General features: G+C 43.3%; 1 protein-coding gene across 5 annotated transcripts in view; it reads left to right on the top strand.

The window, feature by feature from the left end:
• The window catches only part of Trim2 (tripartite motif containing 2), a 156,293-nt gene that overhangs the window by 99,474 nt on the left and 39,427 nt on the right, over positions 1-17,392 (top strand). For all 5 annotated transcript variants that reach the window (XM_036191021.1, XM_036191019.1, XM_036191018.1 and 2 more), the window contains exons 2-3: positions 5,034-5,215; positions 10,320-10,557. In XM_036191021.1, coding sequence (XP_036046914.1) covers positions 5,082-5,215; positions 10,320-10,557 — 372 coding nt within the window. In that variant the 5' untranslated portion in view covers positions 5,034-5,081. The remainder of the gene's footprint in view (positions 1-5,033; positions 5,216-10,319; positions 10,558-17,392) is intronic.

Raw genomic sequence — 17,392 nt, 5'->3', positions numbered from 1 at the left:
AAGAGAAAACAGGTATTTATGGAGCCAAAGCCAGCAAAGACAAGGGACAAAGAAACAGTGTGATCAGGTTGAGTAGGAGACTCCCAACAAAGCAGTAGGGGGGGGGGCGGGTAGAGGTGGGAGCAGGGGCAGGGCCAGGGGCAGGGGCGAGAGGGCCTCTGGAACACTCCAGGGAACTTCAGCTTGGTTTCATATAAAAGCTCTTCTAGCTGGTGAACGTCAATATTTGTCTAATGTGGACTGTCTCATAGAAAAATGACTTTTGACCAGGTATGGTGCCTGGTGGCACCCAATTCCAGCACTTGGAAGGTTGAGGTAGGGAGGATTTGCATAGCAAAACCCAATTTCAAGAAGAAAGGCTCTTCTGCCTTCCCCTCCATTGGCCTTTTGCCATGGGTGTGCCAGCAGCTCGGCCTAGGCTCCACAGATGGTTTCTTCCCCTTAATTCTGCTGCTGTCCAGCAGAAGAGCAGTCCTGTCTCTGAACTTCACTCTCCTGCACTGATTTCTGCCACATCTGTGAGTAGAAAGGGTCGCCAAAGTTTGGAAGCTCCGATAGGGAGGGACGTTCCAGGAGAATGTAGTTAGGTACTCATCACTGGTAGTGCTCAAGCCCTTTGATTAAAGACTGTCGCCTACTTGGAGGCCTAGAAGCGTCCCACCATGTTCACTGGCTCAGGCTGTGCCTGAGTTCTTCCAAGCACATTGTCCCTTTAGGAGCAATGAAATGCTTTCCGGTTAGTGCACATCCAGAAATATTCCCGGAAGTGTTCTTATCCTGGCAAAGCTGGGGGTCTTTGGGGCTTGGAAACCTTTTGTGTTGATTGTGGGAGTTCTAAAGAGCAAGATGCCTTCAACAGGTCACTTGTGACAGATCTGCGGCATTGTCGTGATTTTAAATTAGTGTTAATGAGTAGGCATAATTAATTGACCGTGTAAATGAATAATACTAACAAAGACATCATCACTCACCACAGTAATTACCATAGAATTAGAATCAAATGTGGTTTTTTTTAAAGCTTTAGAGCATAAAAATGTTGGTTTAAGGAATTTTATTCCATTAATATACATCATTTGATCAAAACAGGGCTTTTTAAAAATAACTTAAACCTTATGTGTTCTCTCCCCCTCCATCCTTTCTTTCTGCTGTGTTCTCCAGCATGGCTGAGCATGTGACGGTCACATGAAAAACTTCAAACATAGTCAAGGACAGCTGAGATAGCTCAGCAGGTAAATGTGCTGCTGCCAAGCTTTAGACCTCTGAGTGGAAGGAGGGAAGCCACTCCCTAAGTTATTCTCTGACTCTCCACAGGCTTGCTGTGGCACAGCCGCCCTCCTCCCCCACACCCTCCAACACAAATAGGTAAATAAAGGCAACTTTAAACTTTTAAAGCTATTCAAAATAAAATTTAGTTGGCTTTCCCCCCCAAAAAAAAAATTATTTTTATTTTATGCATATGAGTGTTCTGCCTACATGTTTGTCTGTGTATCACATGTATGCCCTGGAAGTCAGAGGGGATGTCAGATCCCCTGGAAGTGAAGTTACTGTTGGGAGCCACCTTATGGGTTCGGGGATCTGAACCCAGGTCTTGGCAAGACCAGCAAGAGTTTGTAACTGCCGAGCCATCCCTCCAGCCCCTATTTAATGATAAACTTAACAGAATGTGTGGGAATAAGGGATCAAACCTTATATTGAATGCTAAGTATGTGTTCTTTCAATGAGCCGCATCTCTGGCCATCACTGTCATTAAAATAATAATAATAATAATAATAATAATAATAATAATAATAATATAATCGAACCCTTAGTGGATTTTTGTTCAGGAATTGTGTTGCTTTCTCACAGTCATGCAAATTTTACTGCCACCCAAGAGAGCATGCTGCCATTTTTATGACACACGCAAGTGTTACCCTTGTTCAAGATTAGCTACCAGAGACCTGTCAGAGGAGGCAGAAAACCTGAAACCTGAGCTTTCTGCTCCATTGATCTCCCTGGATGACCTTGGGTAGGTCATTTAAACCCTCCGCTTTGGTTTGCTTATCTCTAAGATGGACAGTGCTTTCCTTCAGTAGTCTGATGTCATAGGGATGTGGTCCAGCTCCTGAGAGATGAACCGCCTGCCCTTCATCCGATCAAGGAACACTTTCTCTAGCTCTTCAGGGAACACTCTATGGAAGTCTAGCTGCCAGTGCCTGGCCAATTAGAGATTCCTGCCTCCACTGCCTCACCAGGCAGGGAGCTCTGACTGACTGAAGGTGATGCTCCTGCCTCACAGACTTTCACCAGGTGCCATTTGTTAATTAGATTCCTTTATAAACCTGTCATGGGTGTAACTCTGCTAAAATGGATCTTGACAGGGTTTTATTTTTTTTAATTTTATTTTTAATTATAATGTAATTATACCATTTCCTCCACTCCTTCTCCTTCCCAATCTTTCCATGATATTATTATTATCATAGCTACATAAAAATATACTAGATAGGAGAGTGGAAAACCCAGTGTGAAACTTCATAGTGTCAGAATGCCTGTTCTAACTATGTAGAAGTTCATTGAGATGTGTAGACTTGGGATCTGGTTAATTTTGATGTGTGGTATTTATTTTATTTGCACATGTTTAGTAAGTATAAAATTAAAATAAATATAAAGTTAGTCACATATATACATACAAAAATGAATAAATATATAGTTACAACATGCTGAGCCCATTAGTATTCTGTTTGTATATGCCTATAGGGCTGACCACTCAGATTGTAAGATCCAGAGTTTTCTTAATAAAACTTGGGGCTGGATAACTTCAGAGCACTGGCTTTCTTTCAGAAGACTGGGTTTGGTTCCCAGCACCCACATGATGGCTCACAACCATCTGTAATTCCAGTTCCAGGGAATGTGACACCTGCTCCTGGCTTCTTCAGGCACCAGACATGCTTGTAGTGCACATACATGCATGCAGGCAAAACACTCATATATGGAGAGAAAAAGTAAATAAATCTTTAAAGCTAAGAGCTGAAGAGCATCTAAAAACGTTGGTTATTTGGTGAGGCATGAGAACTGTCACTCGTATTTGGAGAAGAGTGGTACCCACAGGGAGCATCGGACTGCTGATGTTGTAAACATGCTGTAGTTCCCAGCTTCAGACACAGGTCCCAGTCCAAGTTCTAGCGCCAAAGGTAAACCAAGCTTCCAGAGCAAAGCCTTGGCAAAACACGAGGTCAGAGTGGTGGGCAGCTTAGGAGGTGCAAAGGCTGTAAGTTTCAGGGTGTGTGTGCACAGGCACATGCACACCTGTGTGTGTTTAATTAATACATAATATGAGAATAAATTTTTCATTTCTTTTATGTTGATGATGAACTTGTTAGTTTTTGTCTGCACTCTTTCCTTCCCTCCCTCCCTCCCTTCTTCTCTCCCTCCCTCCCTCCCTCTCCTCCTTCCTACCTTCCATCCTTGCCTTGAGAACAAGAGGCCTGTGAGCACCTTACCAAGCGTTTCAAAAATTGAGACAGGAGCCAGAAACTTGAAGGTGGTGCTGGAGCTGTGTCTGTTATAACTTCCTGCCCAATGCACTCTGCTTTCTTCTCTGGGGTCTTTGTGACATGCACAATCTCTTCCTATTTGAGGCTCCCTCTGACTTCTCTTTTCCCTTCAACCTTACGGAGGTGAGGGAGCTTCCTTTATGATTCCAGGGACTGCCTCTGCGTTCTCTCCACTCTGTTACTGACAGAAGGAAAAGGGTGGGCTGGGGGGGGGGGGATGCAGTGGGGAAGCCAGAGGGAAGCCTGGGTCAGTGAGCTTTGTCAAGCACGATTAGCTATGCAGACCCACCTCTTCTCGAAGCCCCAGTACCTGAGAGCCTTCCCCACACTCCAGTTTGGAAGGAGAAGTGCCCTTTACAAAAGGAAAATTCATGTCCCTTTTAGACAAAGAGGGGGAGAGGGCTCCTTTGTGTGTACTGTTGTTAAAACCCCCAAGTCTGGTCACCTCCTTGGATTTTGCACCACTTTTTTTTTTGTTGTTTTTTAATGAAACTTCCAAGCATGTAGAGTTAAGAATGCTAACACACAAAAAAAAACAAAAACAAATGAGCAAACAAAAGAATGTTAACATCAGGACTGCAGAGGCGGCTCAGCGGGTAAAGGAGCTTGCTGCTGATGCTGAGGACCTGGGTTCAACCACTGGATCCACATGGCCGAAGGAGAGCCGATTCACACAAGTTGTCCCCTGACCTCCACACGTGCAGTCACATGCCCACACATGTGCACACAAAACAAAACAAGTAAATTTTTGTCTTTTTGTTTTGGTTTTGGTTTTGGTTTTCCGAGACAGGGTTTCTCTGTGTAGCTTCGTGCCTTTCCTGGTTCTCACTCTGTAGCCCAGGCTGGACTTGAACTCACAAAGATCCACCTGGCTCTGCCTCCCGAGTGCCGGGATTAAAGGCGTGTGCCACCACTGCCCAACAAGTGTTTTAAAAAAAAAATTAACATCAGTACAATCTGTATAACTTCCCCCAGGGATGTCTTACATCAGTTTATTTATAGGTTCTAGGTACATAAGAGGAGATAAGGCTTTTCCAATGACTGCATATTGTTTCCCAACAGCTTTCAGTTAAAATAACTTACATCAATGTGATGTGTTTGGCAGTGGCATCTTTTAGCCCCTCAAAGTATAATATACCGAGTGTCATCTGAACATCAAAAGCAAGTGTATATCCAAAATATAGTTGTGAGTAAAGGCATGCACTTAGCTGTATATCTGCCCCCCCAGCTGCTACTCACTTTTAAACTCAGCAAACATCTTCTTGTAGGACACTCCCTCCCCTGATCTGTTGTCTGTGTGGGGAAGGAAGATGTCATTATTTTATCGTTATTTATAGCACAAACAAGCTTGCTATTACTTCCAAAGTAATGAGAGTTGGCCCTGGTTATTTTGAGGTCACTGACATTGGCATCTACCTGTGTTTAAAATGGAAGAGCCCAGGATTGGTATGCACGTACAGGGTGATCATGTGTTTTCCTTTTGGCTTTTCTCTCTGACTGCAGCAGCGTGCAGGGTCGAGGACAGCCGGCCCCCCATGTCAGTGGTCTAGGATGGCCAGTGAGGGCGCCAGCATCCCAAGTCCTGTGGTCCGCCAGATTGACAAGCAGTTTCTGATCTGCAGTATATGCCTGGAACGGTACAAGAACCCCAAGGTCCTTCCCTGTCTGCACACTTTCTGCGAGAGGTAAGCTGCTTTCATGCTCCTGAGCTCACCTGCCACCTGCACTTTCCCAGGATTCCACTGCTACCCAGGGGGGACAATGCCTGACTTGTGCTCCTAACAGACATCTAGGAACCCAGTCAGGAGCCACCAGTGACTTACTTAGTTTCAAACAATTACAAGTCTGAGAAAGCATCCAGGAATGGACTGGCTCACCTCCAAAAGACAGAGCTAAAGAAAACACACTTCTTACTTGTCTTTCTTGAAAGAGTGTTTTCAATTGCTATTTCATTTTAAAGATTTTGTTTGTTTATTTATTGAATTTTGAGGCAGGATTTCACTATGTAGACCATGCTGACCTTGAGCTCTCAGAGAATTGCCTACTTCTGCTTTCCAAGAGCCGGGATTAAAGGTGTGTACCACTATGCCTAGCTAGGATTTTATTTTTATTTATGTGTGTGTGTGTGTGTGTGTGTGTGTGTGTGTGTGTGTGTGTCTGTCTGTCTGTCTGTCTGTCTGTGGGCAGAGGCAAGAAAAGGGTGTCAGATACCCTGGTGCTGGAGTTACAGATGGCTGTGAGCCACTGGCTGGATGTGGGTGCTGGGAACCATACTCCAACCCTGTGTAAGAGCAGCTAACACTCTTAGACACAGAACCACTTCTCCAGTCCTTTATATACACCTTTATATTCCGTGGCTTGACGTACTATGTTAAAAAAAAAAAAAAGCCCATAAGGATAACAAGTTTGTTTTACAACCTTCTTGGTGGCCCAGGCTTGTAATTATAGTACTTGGAAGGATGAGGTAGTAGAATCTTGAGTTTGAAGATAGTCTAGGCTGTTGAGATCCTGTCTTTAAAAAACAAAACAAGAAACAGAATTGGGAGTGGTGGCGAACTCCTTTAATCCCAGTACTCGGGAAGCAGAGGCAAGTGGATCTCTGTGAGTTCAAAAGTCTACACCGTGAATTCCAGGACAGCCAGGGCTATGTAAAAAGACACTGTCTGAAAAACAAACAAACAAAAAACCAAATAACAACAACAAAAACAAAAACAGGAAGAGAAGTTGTTAGCATGGAGTTTACTTGTGACTTAATTTAAGTCTATCCTTAGCAAGGCTTTATAAATACTGTTCTTAAAAATGAATAAATAGCCCAGCTATGTTTGAACATATGTTGTTAAATACATTTCTATTACTTAATAGATGTAATTAAAATAGTATACTTCCTATTTCTAGATCATGAACTCAGTGCTTTCAATGATTTCAAATAGATGCTGATTTTATTTACCATCCAATTCAAAATACATTTATTATTTAACTGGCATTTAAAAAAAAAGGAGTTGATTTACTTTGAAGGGACCTCCTGCTGCAGAAAGACTACATCCTTGATGGCCGTGATGGGTAGAGGGAAAGTGTGCTTCTCGTTAGACATTGTGGGGTTTTTCCTTTCATTTGGAATTATGTAGTGGGTTGTTTTGTTTTATTGATGATACATATCTTGCACCTGTGCTTTTCATTTTATTCATATAGAGGCATTATTTATCCAAGTGCTTTGTAGCTCATATCCTCCAATAATTAGTGATTATCCCTTCCCCCACCCCAACACTGACTGGGCATGGCCAAACGCAAAGCCCAGAGAACCGCTGCTCTGTCCCTGGGTGCAGATGGTGACATGGTTACTTTATTTGTAACAATCACCATAGCCTGGCACTTACACAGCATATACCGGCTGAGAGTCACTCAGTCCATGCTCAACAGAACTACCTAATTCCTGTGTTTTTTTAGCACCCTCTTGGGGGCTTTTTGATTCTTCTTTCTTAACCATGTTAGGTAAGAAGCAGCACTTCTGAGCTGCCCAGGGTCCAGCCCTGCTAAGCCTTGCCTCCTTCCAGCAGTGCATGGCAGAGATTCATGAGTTCCTACCGTAGGGAGATCCTGTGGGAGGTACATTAGACTTGTTCTAGCAGTGTGCTCATTGGAGTGGCTGCTTTTGACAGTGCTCAGCAGCTTCCCTTAGAAGGTTTAGTTTCTATAGAGAGAAGTTGTACAGCTGGTCACTTAACCCAGTGTCTTCTAAAACACCATCAACAAGGCTTAGAAGGAGAACAAAACTAAACATCTTCTGGCCAGCTATGAACTCCCAACCATTCCAATTAATACATTAAACCAGGGACAAGTGCTGGACCTCCAAACTCCACAGCAAGCCATGGTAGTGGAGCATTTGCCTAACCAGGGAAGGCTTCCCTGCAGGAGTGATTGTAAGCAGAAACCCCCAAGAATCAGTAATCAGTTAAGAGAAGTGAACAAGAGAAGAGAGTGTCAGAGATATGCAGAAGCGTCATCGTAAGGGACCAGGAGATGGGGTGAATTTAAACCCCCTGTGGCTGTACTCTTCAAATGAAGAGACCAAGGACACTCCAGGGCTAGATCATAATGTGAGAAACCCATGGTCCCACATGTGGAATCCTATCTTGCATAGAAAGAGCAGCAGCAGCCCTGGTAGGCTTTCATCTCAGCTGGGAGGAGACAGAGATTTGCATGGTTTGTTTCTCGTTTTAACAAGGTCACTCTGATTGCAATATGGAGAAGGCTTACAGAGATTAGCATAGGTGCCACGTGTAAGGCCCTTGCCCAAGTCTAAAAAAGAAGGTAGAAAAGAAGTGAAGAGAACTGAGAACTGAGGAAGGATTTTAGGGTTTGAGGGCTCCAATGATGGGGTGGGTGAAAGAAATGAAGGACAGGAGGGGAGTTGCTATTTGATGAATGACTCCTAGTCTCTGTTCTGCTTAGATGAATGAATGGAGGTGCCATTCATCAAGACAGGATGAGGACATGGTTTGAGGAAGAACATTGGTTTGGTTTATTGCCTGTTAGGCTTTATGACCCTTGAGACATCTAAAAAGTGTCAAAAAAGTGGAAGGCATAGGGCTTGAAGAGGGTATATGTCACAGCGCCAGTGTGTGGGTTCATGAGTGTCCATTGAATGAAGACTCAAAGGCACGCCTTTAATCCCAGCACTCGGGAGGCAGAGGCAGGCAGATCTCTTGTGAGTTCGAGGCCAGCCTGGGCTACAGAGCGAGCTCTAGGACAGGAAACAAAACTACACAGAGAAACTCTGTCTCAAAAAACCAAAACAAAAAAAAATAAATGAATCTAGGGGCTGAAGAGACGGCTCAGTGGTTCTTCCAGAGGACCTGGGTTCAATTTCCAACACCCACATAGCTGCTCACAACTGTCTGTAACTCCAGATCTAGGGTACTAAAACACCAATGTACATAAAATAAATAATTAAAAACAAAAAAGAATGAAGCTAGCCTTTCATGGCTGCAGGGGGATCCAGCCCCTAAGGACTGAAGCCTTTCCCTTCGCCCAGGGTATTTTCATTTTTCTCCATGTTTACCCTTTCGCCAATTGATTTCCATACGTTCAAAACAACCCGAAAGAAGCTTCCAAAAATACAATGCCAAGTCCAACTTTCTAGATTTATCAGGTACCAGAGTTTTCTGGGTTTCCTGAACCAAGTTTTGCATAGGCTTTGTATCCTTGGGAGACTCTCAGACAAGATGCACATACGGCAACAAGAGAAGCAAAGGGTAACTGAGAAACAAAAGATGGATGAAGCCTAGGTGCTAGCACCCTGGAGCCAGAGCAGGTGCAGCCCAGCGGGGATTCTCCCACAGGTATATGCTCCCACAGGTCTGTTATACTCATAGTGGTATAAGATCCCAGAGGAAGAAGTTGTTTGAGGATGGAGCTGTGAGTAACACCAAGCTTTGGTAACTCAGAAAACAGACAGGAGGAACAGACGCCATAAAGACATAGGAAGATGATCTGGCACAAAAGGAAGTGGAGGCAAAGTCAAGCTTGCTGAAGGTCTGTTGTCTAGTAAAATATGATTGCAAATGCCTCTTGGCCTCAAGTATCATTTTTGACTTTAGCAGCTCTGTTTCATTTCTGGCAGAGACTTAGTCCAAATGACCTCTGAGACTCTCACCAGCTGACCCTACTTGGTGTTACTTTCTTCCTCTGCAAAGTAAGAGGCCACATTGGTGTTTCTCAGACTCTGGCTAAGCAACTGGAAAACAGTGTACAGCATAGTTTTGGGTTTGCTTCTGCAGTGCTTGAATGAGACCTATGCATGCTGGGTAAATACTTAGCCACTGAGTTGCAAGCCCAGCTCCAACTCTAGTTATTTAAAGGTTAAATTATGATATCAAACTGCCTGGGTTTGGGTTCCCACTCTAACCCTGACCTACTAAAGAAAGCTAGGCAAAAGTTGGGGGATTTAGCTCAGTGGTAGAGCGCTTGCTTAGCAAGCACAAGGCCCTGGGTTCAATCCTCAGCTCAGAAAGAAAGAAAGAAAGAGAGAGAGAGAGAGAGAGAGAGAGAGAGAGAGAGAAAGGAAGGAAGGAAGCAAGCAAGCAAGCTAGGCAAGGTCCTTAGCCCTTCTCTATACCCATGTTTCTTCATTGTCCAAAGGGATCATAATGGTGCCTCCTCTATGGGTTTGAGGGAATATTTCAAATGTAGTTTGTATTGTTAATACATTTCTTTCTTAACTAACTGGATGGAATTGGTGCTTCTTGAGGAGAAGTGAGAGATGTGGTCACTTAGTCTGGGTCTCATCCTTGCTTCAACCAAATATTTCCAGTCAGATTTTTTATATACATAATTATGGTTTTGTGTCAAACGAATTTCAGTGTTAACAAACTCATCTGACATCCCCCCCCCCCATTGCAAAAGTCCACACATTTGTGAGCTCAATGCTTACAGAACAAGGCTTTCCAACCTTTACTATGTATGTGAGTCACATGGGCATCTGACCTGGTAGGTCTACCAAGTTCCTTGGAAGGTCAAGGTCGCTTGGTCTTGAACCAACCACACTGTGATGCTACAGAAGTCTGTGACATTTTCTTTCCTCAAGCACAGCCATTTGTCTGGTCAGTGTGTAGAGCCGATGTGAGGACAGGTTGGTTCTTGGTCTCTGAAGCATGATTTCTCTGGTACAGGACACCACAAAGTAGGTTTCTGCAAAGTGGCCCATTGTCAGCCATTGTTGATGAGAACGCAGATGGTACCTGCAGAAGCGGCTGCTCTGTGCTGACTGCCCCCATGTGTGCTCCGCAACAGGTGCCTGCAGAACTACATTCCAGCCCACAGCTTAACCCTCTCCTGCCCGGTGTGTCGCCAGACCTCCATCCTGCCTGAGAAAGGGGTGGCTGCATTGCAGAACAACTTCTTCATCACAAACCTCATGGATGTGCTGCAGCGATCACCCGGCAGCAATGGCGAGGATTCTTCCATCCTGGAGACGGTCACCGCTGTGGCTGCAGGAAAGCCGCTTTCGTGCCCAAACCACGATGGGAATGTAAGTGAGGCAGACAGCAGGCTTCCCCGGGGGACATGGTGGCTGTGGCCTTGGGTAGGCTTCGGGTACATACCTCAGAGAGTCTTCATTAAAGCAAAGATTATTAATAATATATTAATAATAGTCTGAGAAATGACTAATTAAAAACAAGTTTTTAACCACCCTCAGACTCTTTTACCTACTCACTTTCTCTAACCAGAGTTACTTATAGCATAAAATCCATCTTCATCATCTCTACTTGGAATCTACTGCTGTGGTCCTTGGGAGAGAGAGCTAGGCATACTCTGATATAACATGCCAGTCAAAAATCACGGATGCGGATTTAATCGCAGATAAGCTCTACAAATTGAAAGTGATTGCTAAGATGCTAATTAATTAGGGTTTATTTTTCTTGGAGAAGAGTTTTTCTCAAGTCTCAGATCCTACTCCTTAGGAAGGAAGAACTGAAGTTCTGTCCATACCCGATAAAGACTACAGATTGTGAGTGGCAAACATACTTCCTGCTTCTAGCAAGCGGAATAACTGTTATAAATGCAAATGGGCCTATAAGACTCACCAAATAACTGACTCACAGTAGCTCTGTGCCTGGAGGGGACTGGATAATGTCACGCACGGGTTTGTGAGTCAGCCTGGCTGATTTAAACCCTGCCTTTAAACACATTTCCTGCCTCCTCAGCTTTAGCACGTTTATAAAACTCTCGCTCCCTTTTCTGTGTAAAGGAAGTCATAATGGTATTTACCAAATAAAATTATTTGAAATGGGGAAATGAAATGTTTAGATGATATAAAGCGCATAGTAAGCTCTCAGCAAAGGTTAGCTGTTAAAATTATTTCTTGATCCAGGCGTGGCATGCATACCTGTACTCCTAGCACTCAAGAAGCTGAGAGAGGAGGATGATGAGTCTGAGATCAGCCTTGGCAATACAGAGAGACTCTCTAAAAATACATATTTCTTAGAGTTGGAAGAGTAGCTCAGTGGTAGATTGCATGCCTAGTATCTTAGTTAATTCCCTGTTGCTGTGATAAAACACTATGACCAAGGCAGCTTATAAAAGAAAGCATTTAATTTGGGGTTTGGGTTTCAGAGTGTTAGAGTCCATGACTATTATGTCAGGGAGCATGGTGGCAGGCAGGCAGGCAGGCATGATGCTGGAGCAGTAGCTAAGAGCTCATATCTTTAGACACAACCATAACTGTGAGGTAGACAGAGGGACAGGGAGTCTTATGAGTCTTTTTGTTTTGTTTTGTTTTGTGAGACAGGGTTTTACTGTGTAGCCCTGGCTGTCCTGGAATTTTCTCTGTAGACCAGGCTGACCTTAAACTCACAGAGATCCACCTACCTCTGCATAACTGGGATTAAAGGTGTGTGCCACCACTGCCTGGCTCACAGGAGTCTTTTCAAACCTCAGAGCCTGCTCCTAGTGACACACCTCCTTTAACAAGGCCAAACCTCTTAATCCTTCCCAAACAGTTCCACCAGCTGGGGACCAAGCATTCAAATATGTGAGACTTTGGGGGCCATTCTCATTCCAACCTTTACACCTAGCGTGTGAAAGTCTCTGGATTCAATTCCTGGCACTGCTCCCTGTATTTGATGATGATGATGGTGGTGGTGGTGGTGGTGGTGGTGGTGGTGGTGGTGGTGATTTGGTGTTAGGAATCAAACCCAGGGCTTTCTGAATGCTCATGCCCTGTCACTGAACTATACCTCCATCCCTAATATTTTATTCATTCTAAGCAGTGACTTTATTTACTTTTTTCCTTATACTGGCCACTTAAGAAGCATGTGAAGCTACTTGTAATGTAAACCCCACCCCCTAGTGTATTATAAACCACCAGTAGAGCAAGAGGTTGTTGGAGCCGAGCATTCTTCCTCAGCCATTGGCTGCTTGTCACCCTGTACTCGGCCCGCTCTGCTTCAGCCGGCCTGGCCTCCTTAACTCCTCAGTAGCGTTTCTGCCTTCAGCTGGCTGTCCCATTCCTTCTTCTGTGGTGTTCCATGCCTTCTCTCCTGTGGCTTGTTTGCCCTCCACCTTCATTCTCCATTTCCTTCCCAGAAATTTTTCTCTAGCTACGCTCTCTGAGGCAAGCCACCCCTTTTTTGAGACAGGGTCTCACTATGCACCCCTTACTGGTCTAGAACTCTCATTGTAGACCAAGTTGGCCTTGAACTCATGGAGATATGCCTGCCTCTGCCTTCTGAGTACTGGAAATAAAGGCATGTGCCATCATGTCCAGCCACCTCTTAATAGCAATTTACCTTCATCATGTCACTTCCTATTCTGCCCCATGGCATTCATAATGTCATCTGTGGGCTGTTTGCTCATTGGTCTTCGAGCTCTCCCTCTAGAATGAGTTCAAGTGGGCAGAGACCTTAGCGCCAAGAATTGCATCTTCATCAGATTGTTGCATAGATTTGCCAGACACCTGCACTCAGCTTCCCAATGCATTCTGCAAGGCAGGTGTAAGTGACCCTTATCCATAGACAGAGAGTCTCAGGCTTGGACAGGTTAAGCACCAGTTTGACTGATACAACATTGAAGCTAGACCTAGAGTAAGTATCATCCTGAGCTTTATGATACCTTCAAACACAAGAAGACACTGTGCCTTGCACATCTGTAACTATTTAATTGGTAGTACACCAAGCTAGTAATAACACAAATGTATAACATATACTCTATAATCCAAGGGAGACTATTGTATATTTTTTTGCCAAAACAAGCTGAAAAGTTTCCTCCTAAAGCAGGTTGAATGTTACTTTTTCTGGCTCCTTTTCTTATTGGCTCAGAGTGAATACTGAGGCTCTCTGCCTGGACTCCCATCCTAAGTGCTACATCAGGAAAATGTTTCTGTCAGGTACAAGTTCCTGTAAAGTTTAGTTCAGTCACTGGGCTCCCTGCACACCCTGTTTGATAGGGAAGGAAGTCTTAGAAACACTAGGAGTCCAACTGTAGGCACCAGCCTAGATTTGAACTGGTGGTTGTGTAGAATGTGAAATAAATGGCATTTGGGGGGAAAACATGGTAATTGATGTAAAGGCATGGTGGTGTTCAGGAATGGTAGGCAGCTGGGGAACCTAGAACATGAAGTGTGGAGGTGAGGCCAGAATACAGGTGGGCAGGAGACTTGAAGGGAGAAACAGAAAAGTAGCTGGGGAGAGATTGTGACACACTGTGATACCATCAAGAAAGCACTTGACCTAAATTCCAAAACCAGCATGGAACATTAAACCTTCAAAACAAGAGGTGAATAGTTTACTGTCTGAATGGGGGATAGAGTAGTGAGACTGAGGCTAGGCATCAGGTTTGCATTTACTGAGATGTCCAACTAGTGTCGGTAAGTTGCTAGACTAGAGAGAGAGCAGAAGACGTATTTCAGAGGAAATAGGATGTTCATGTGAGACTCTGCCTGCCTTGGACGTTTATGAAGGAATCTGCCTCCCTCACATAAAAACCTGTGTGTTTTAAGAAGACAATGTGTTGAGCAAAGCTGAGATTGGGAGAACTTGAACCACTGAAATTGACCGTATAACTAGGCCGCAACAAAACGTCAGTGTATTTAGCTCCCGCACAGTATACTAAAGTTAAATTGGCAATTGTTCATGGAAAAAACACAGAATGTCTTTTTGAAGCTCACAACTATTTAATACATAAAGTGAGGGCAAAACAGGACTATATAAAACACAGAATTGGGGGCTGGAGAGATAGCTTAGCAGTTAAGAGCACTGGCTGTTCTTCCAGAGGACCCAGGTTCAGTTCCCAGCACCCACATGATAGCTCACAGATGTCTGTAACTCCAGTTCCAGGGGATCTAACACCTTCACGCAGGTAAAACACCAATGCACATAAAACAACAACAACAAAGCATACAGAAGTGAATATTTTACCATCTCGTGTAGGGGGTAAATAACTCCATATATTTTTTAAAGGAGATTTTTGTAGGTTAAATAAGTATTTTATTTTATTTGAGAAGAATGCAACTTAGGAAGGTATGTATGTGGCCTAAGCTGAGGCAGGAGAATTAGTGTGAATTCAAAGACAACCTGGCCTATATAATGAGACCCTGTCTCAAAAACAAACACACACAAAAACTCAAGAAGCTAAGAAAAGAACAAATTAAATTATGAAATGTGAAAGAAAATAGTGTGTACGATTCTTAGTATACTCCTGGGTAGTGAAAGGTGGAAAGCTGCTCAGCTAAGTTGTGGCTCATTTATGTTCCTGATACCAAACCGTAGGGAAGACAGACACATGAAAGCTATTAATAATTCAACTTATAATACTAACCACAAAATTCTTAATGAAAATGCCTCAGAGAGTCCTTTATATGTAAGAATACTGACAAGGAAAATATGATTATCTCAAAAGAAATAGAGTAAAGAACTTGGAAATCCACAGGGAAAGTATAAATGGCTTTTAAAAAAATCACATTAGGCTTCACACACAAAAAAAAATCTCTATCCTATTTTCTTTTAAAAGATAATAACCAGGGGCTGGAGAGATGGTTCATCAGGTAAAGGTACTTGCTACACAGGTCTGCGACCCGAGTTCAAACTCTGCACCCACATAAGGTGGAAAGAGAGAACAATGTACAGATGTGTCCTCTGACCTTGGGTCTTTTGGAGAAAAGAGTAAATTGTTCTTCAGAAAAGTGAAGTCAGTTGGGCCCAAATATAACAATTTGTTTCAGATAGCCTCTCATCTTTTAATTCAGCAATTCCACTAACAGAATTATTTCTAAGGAAATCATGGATAAGATGATGATTTCCAATAAGAATGTTGTATTCTATATTAATATTTACTTTCTATATTATAGTAAAATTAGAAATAATATAAATTTACAAATTAGACACCTGCTGAGGTTATTATCAGCCCATATAACTCATTGATGTGTGGCTATTAAAACTGATTGATTGATTTGATTGATGGATTAATTGATGGATGGGTTCTAAGGATTTTCAGCCAGGGCTGAGCACAGGATTTATCAAAGCCTCACTCACAGCCCCAAATTGATGTCTTTGAAACAAATGACATATAACTATTGGTATATGTGAATATATTTATGTTTAGAGTTCTGGCTTTTTCTGTGAGACCACAATATATACAGTATGCACAGTATACAGTGTATGTGATATGGGTACAGTATATATGCAGTGTATACAGTATGTAGAGTGTATACAGTATATACAGTGTATACAGTATAGAAGGAAGAATGAGGTTCTGTTCAGAAGGGACAGAGTTGCAAAAAGAATGGAAAAGTCTGAGAGGCTGCTGTGTTCTACTTTGCTGTCAGCCCAGTGTCTTCAGGAGCCAAGAAATGGTAATGGGCCAGAGAGATTAAAAGATCAGGACTTGGAGGAAGGACGCTGGGTGCAATTATTGGGAACTTGATCCTGACCTCAGTCTGAGGCTCTATTAAAGTCCATTAAACACTGGCACACCTACGTACAATTTACATTGAACTCATCTCAAACTAGTAGGGAATGTGAGAGTGTTGATTCAAAACAGAGGAGACTGAGATAGAAGGAAGCTGTGGGAGGCCGTCTGCTGGACTAATCCACTGAAGGCTCTGATCCAACAGGAATGACGTTGGAGAACTACATCAAAGGAGTTGATTGGCACCAGGCTGGTGTTGCCAGGTGACCGCAGGTCTAAGATTTTGGCAAGGATGTAATGGTGCCCTCCATTGAAGTGGTTAACTCTAAAATCACTATGCACTAGGAATGGTAGTGTTGCCTATAATCCTAATGTACTTGGGAAGTTCAGGTAAGGAGAATCACAAGTTCACACGTTTGAAGCCAACCTGGACTACAAAGCAAGATCTCCATCTCAAAATAATGGAGTAATGAGTGGAGCATGTCACCCACTCATAGGGCCCTGACTTCAAACCACAGCATGAAAAAAAAAAGTGAATAAAATTAAAACTACAGGACTTAGGGTATAGCTTGTGATAGAGCATTTGCAAGGCCCTGGGTCCCCTCCCCAGAACCTCAGAAATAAGTAATTAAAGAGCAAATCAACTGAATTTCTATAAAACAACACTATCTTTCTTAGAAAAAACTAAGGAAGGAGGGGTCTCTGGCTACTGTCTGGTGGACAAATTAGAAAAGAATTCCTGGGGTTGGGGATTTAGCTCAGTGGTAGAGTGCTTGCCTAGCAAGCGCAAGGCCCTGGGTTCAATCCTCAGCTAAAAAGAAAAAAAGAAAAGAATTCCTAGGTTAGTTAGTTAGTGACACATGTCTTTAATCACAGTACTTTGGAGGATCTCTGTGAGTCTGAGTTTGAAGCCAGTTTGGTCTGTATAGTGAGACCCTGACTTACAGAGGAATAGAAAGAAATTCCTGAAGATGCTTTTCTGAGCCCACTTCAGCACCAGAGACCATTGGATGCTAGATGCCCTGCTAATTCCAGCACCTCCAGAACCGTTAATGATTCTCCAGGCTAAAGTCCCCCCACCCTCCTTTCTACCAAATGCAGTCCATCCCGTCACATCAAAAGCTAAATCTGTCTAAAGGCTCTGACCCTCCTTGAGGTGAATGAAGCCGTTGAAAGTATGTTCTGAGCACTTCCTATGTGCAGAATCACTGTGAGTCTTTGGGATCATAACATTTATGAACCAGTGAGAGGCCGTGGGGAATTAGCAGCACATATCTTTGTATCTTAGCACTCTGTAGTCTGGTCATAGACTGTAGGAGTTGATGGCTATGCTTTGAAATGGGAATGCTCATTACATATGCAAGCCAAACTCAGTATCCCAGATAAACTGCTGCAGTTAATTGCCATGGGTAAATCTTTAAAAACCGGTCAAGCGTATGAAGGTTAATAAAATCAGGTGA

Source organism: Onychomys torridus, chromosome 6, assembly GCF_903995425.1.
Source record: "Onychomys torridus chromosome 6, mOncTor1.1, whole genome shotgun sequence".
In the NCBI taxonomy this organism is placed as follows: domain Eukaryota; kingdom Metazoa; phylum Chordata; class Mammalia; order Rodentia; family Cricetidae; genus Onychomys; species Onychomys torridus.
Note: the sequence above shows the minus strand (reverse complement) of the source record. Positions and strands in the feature narration are given on the sequence as shown.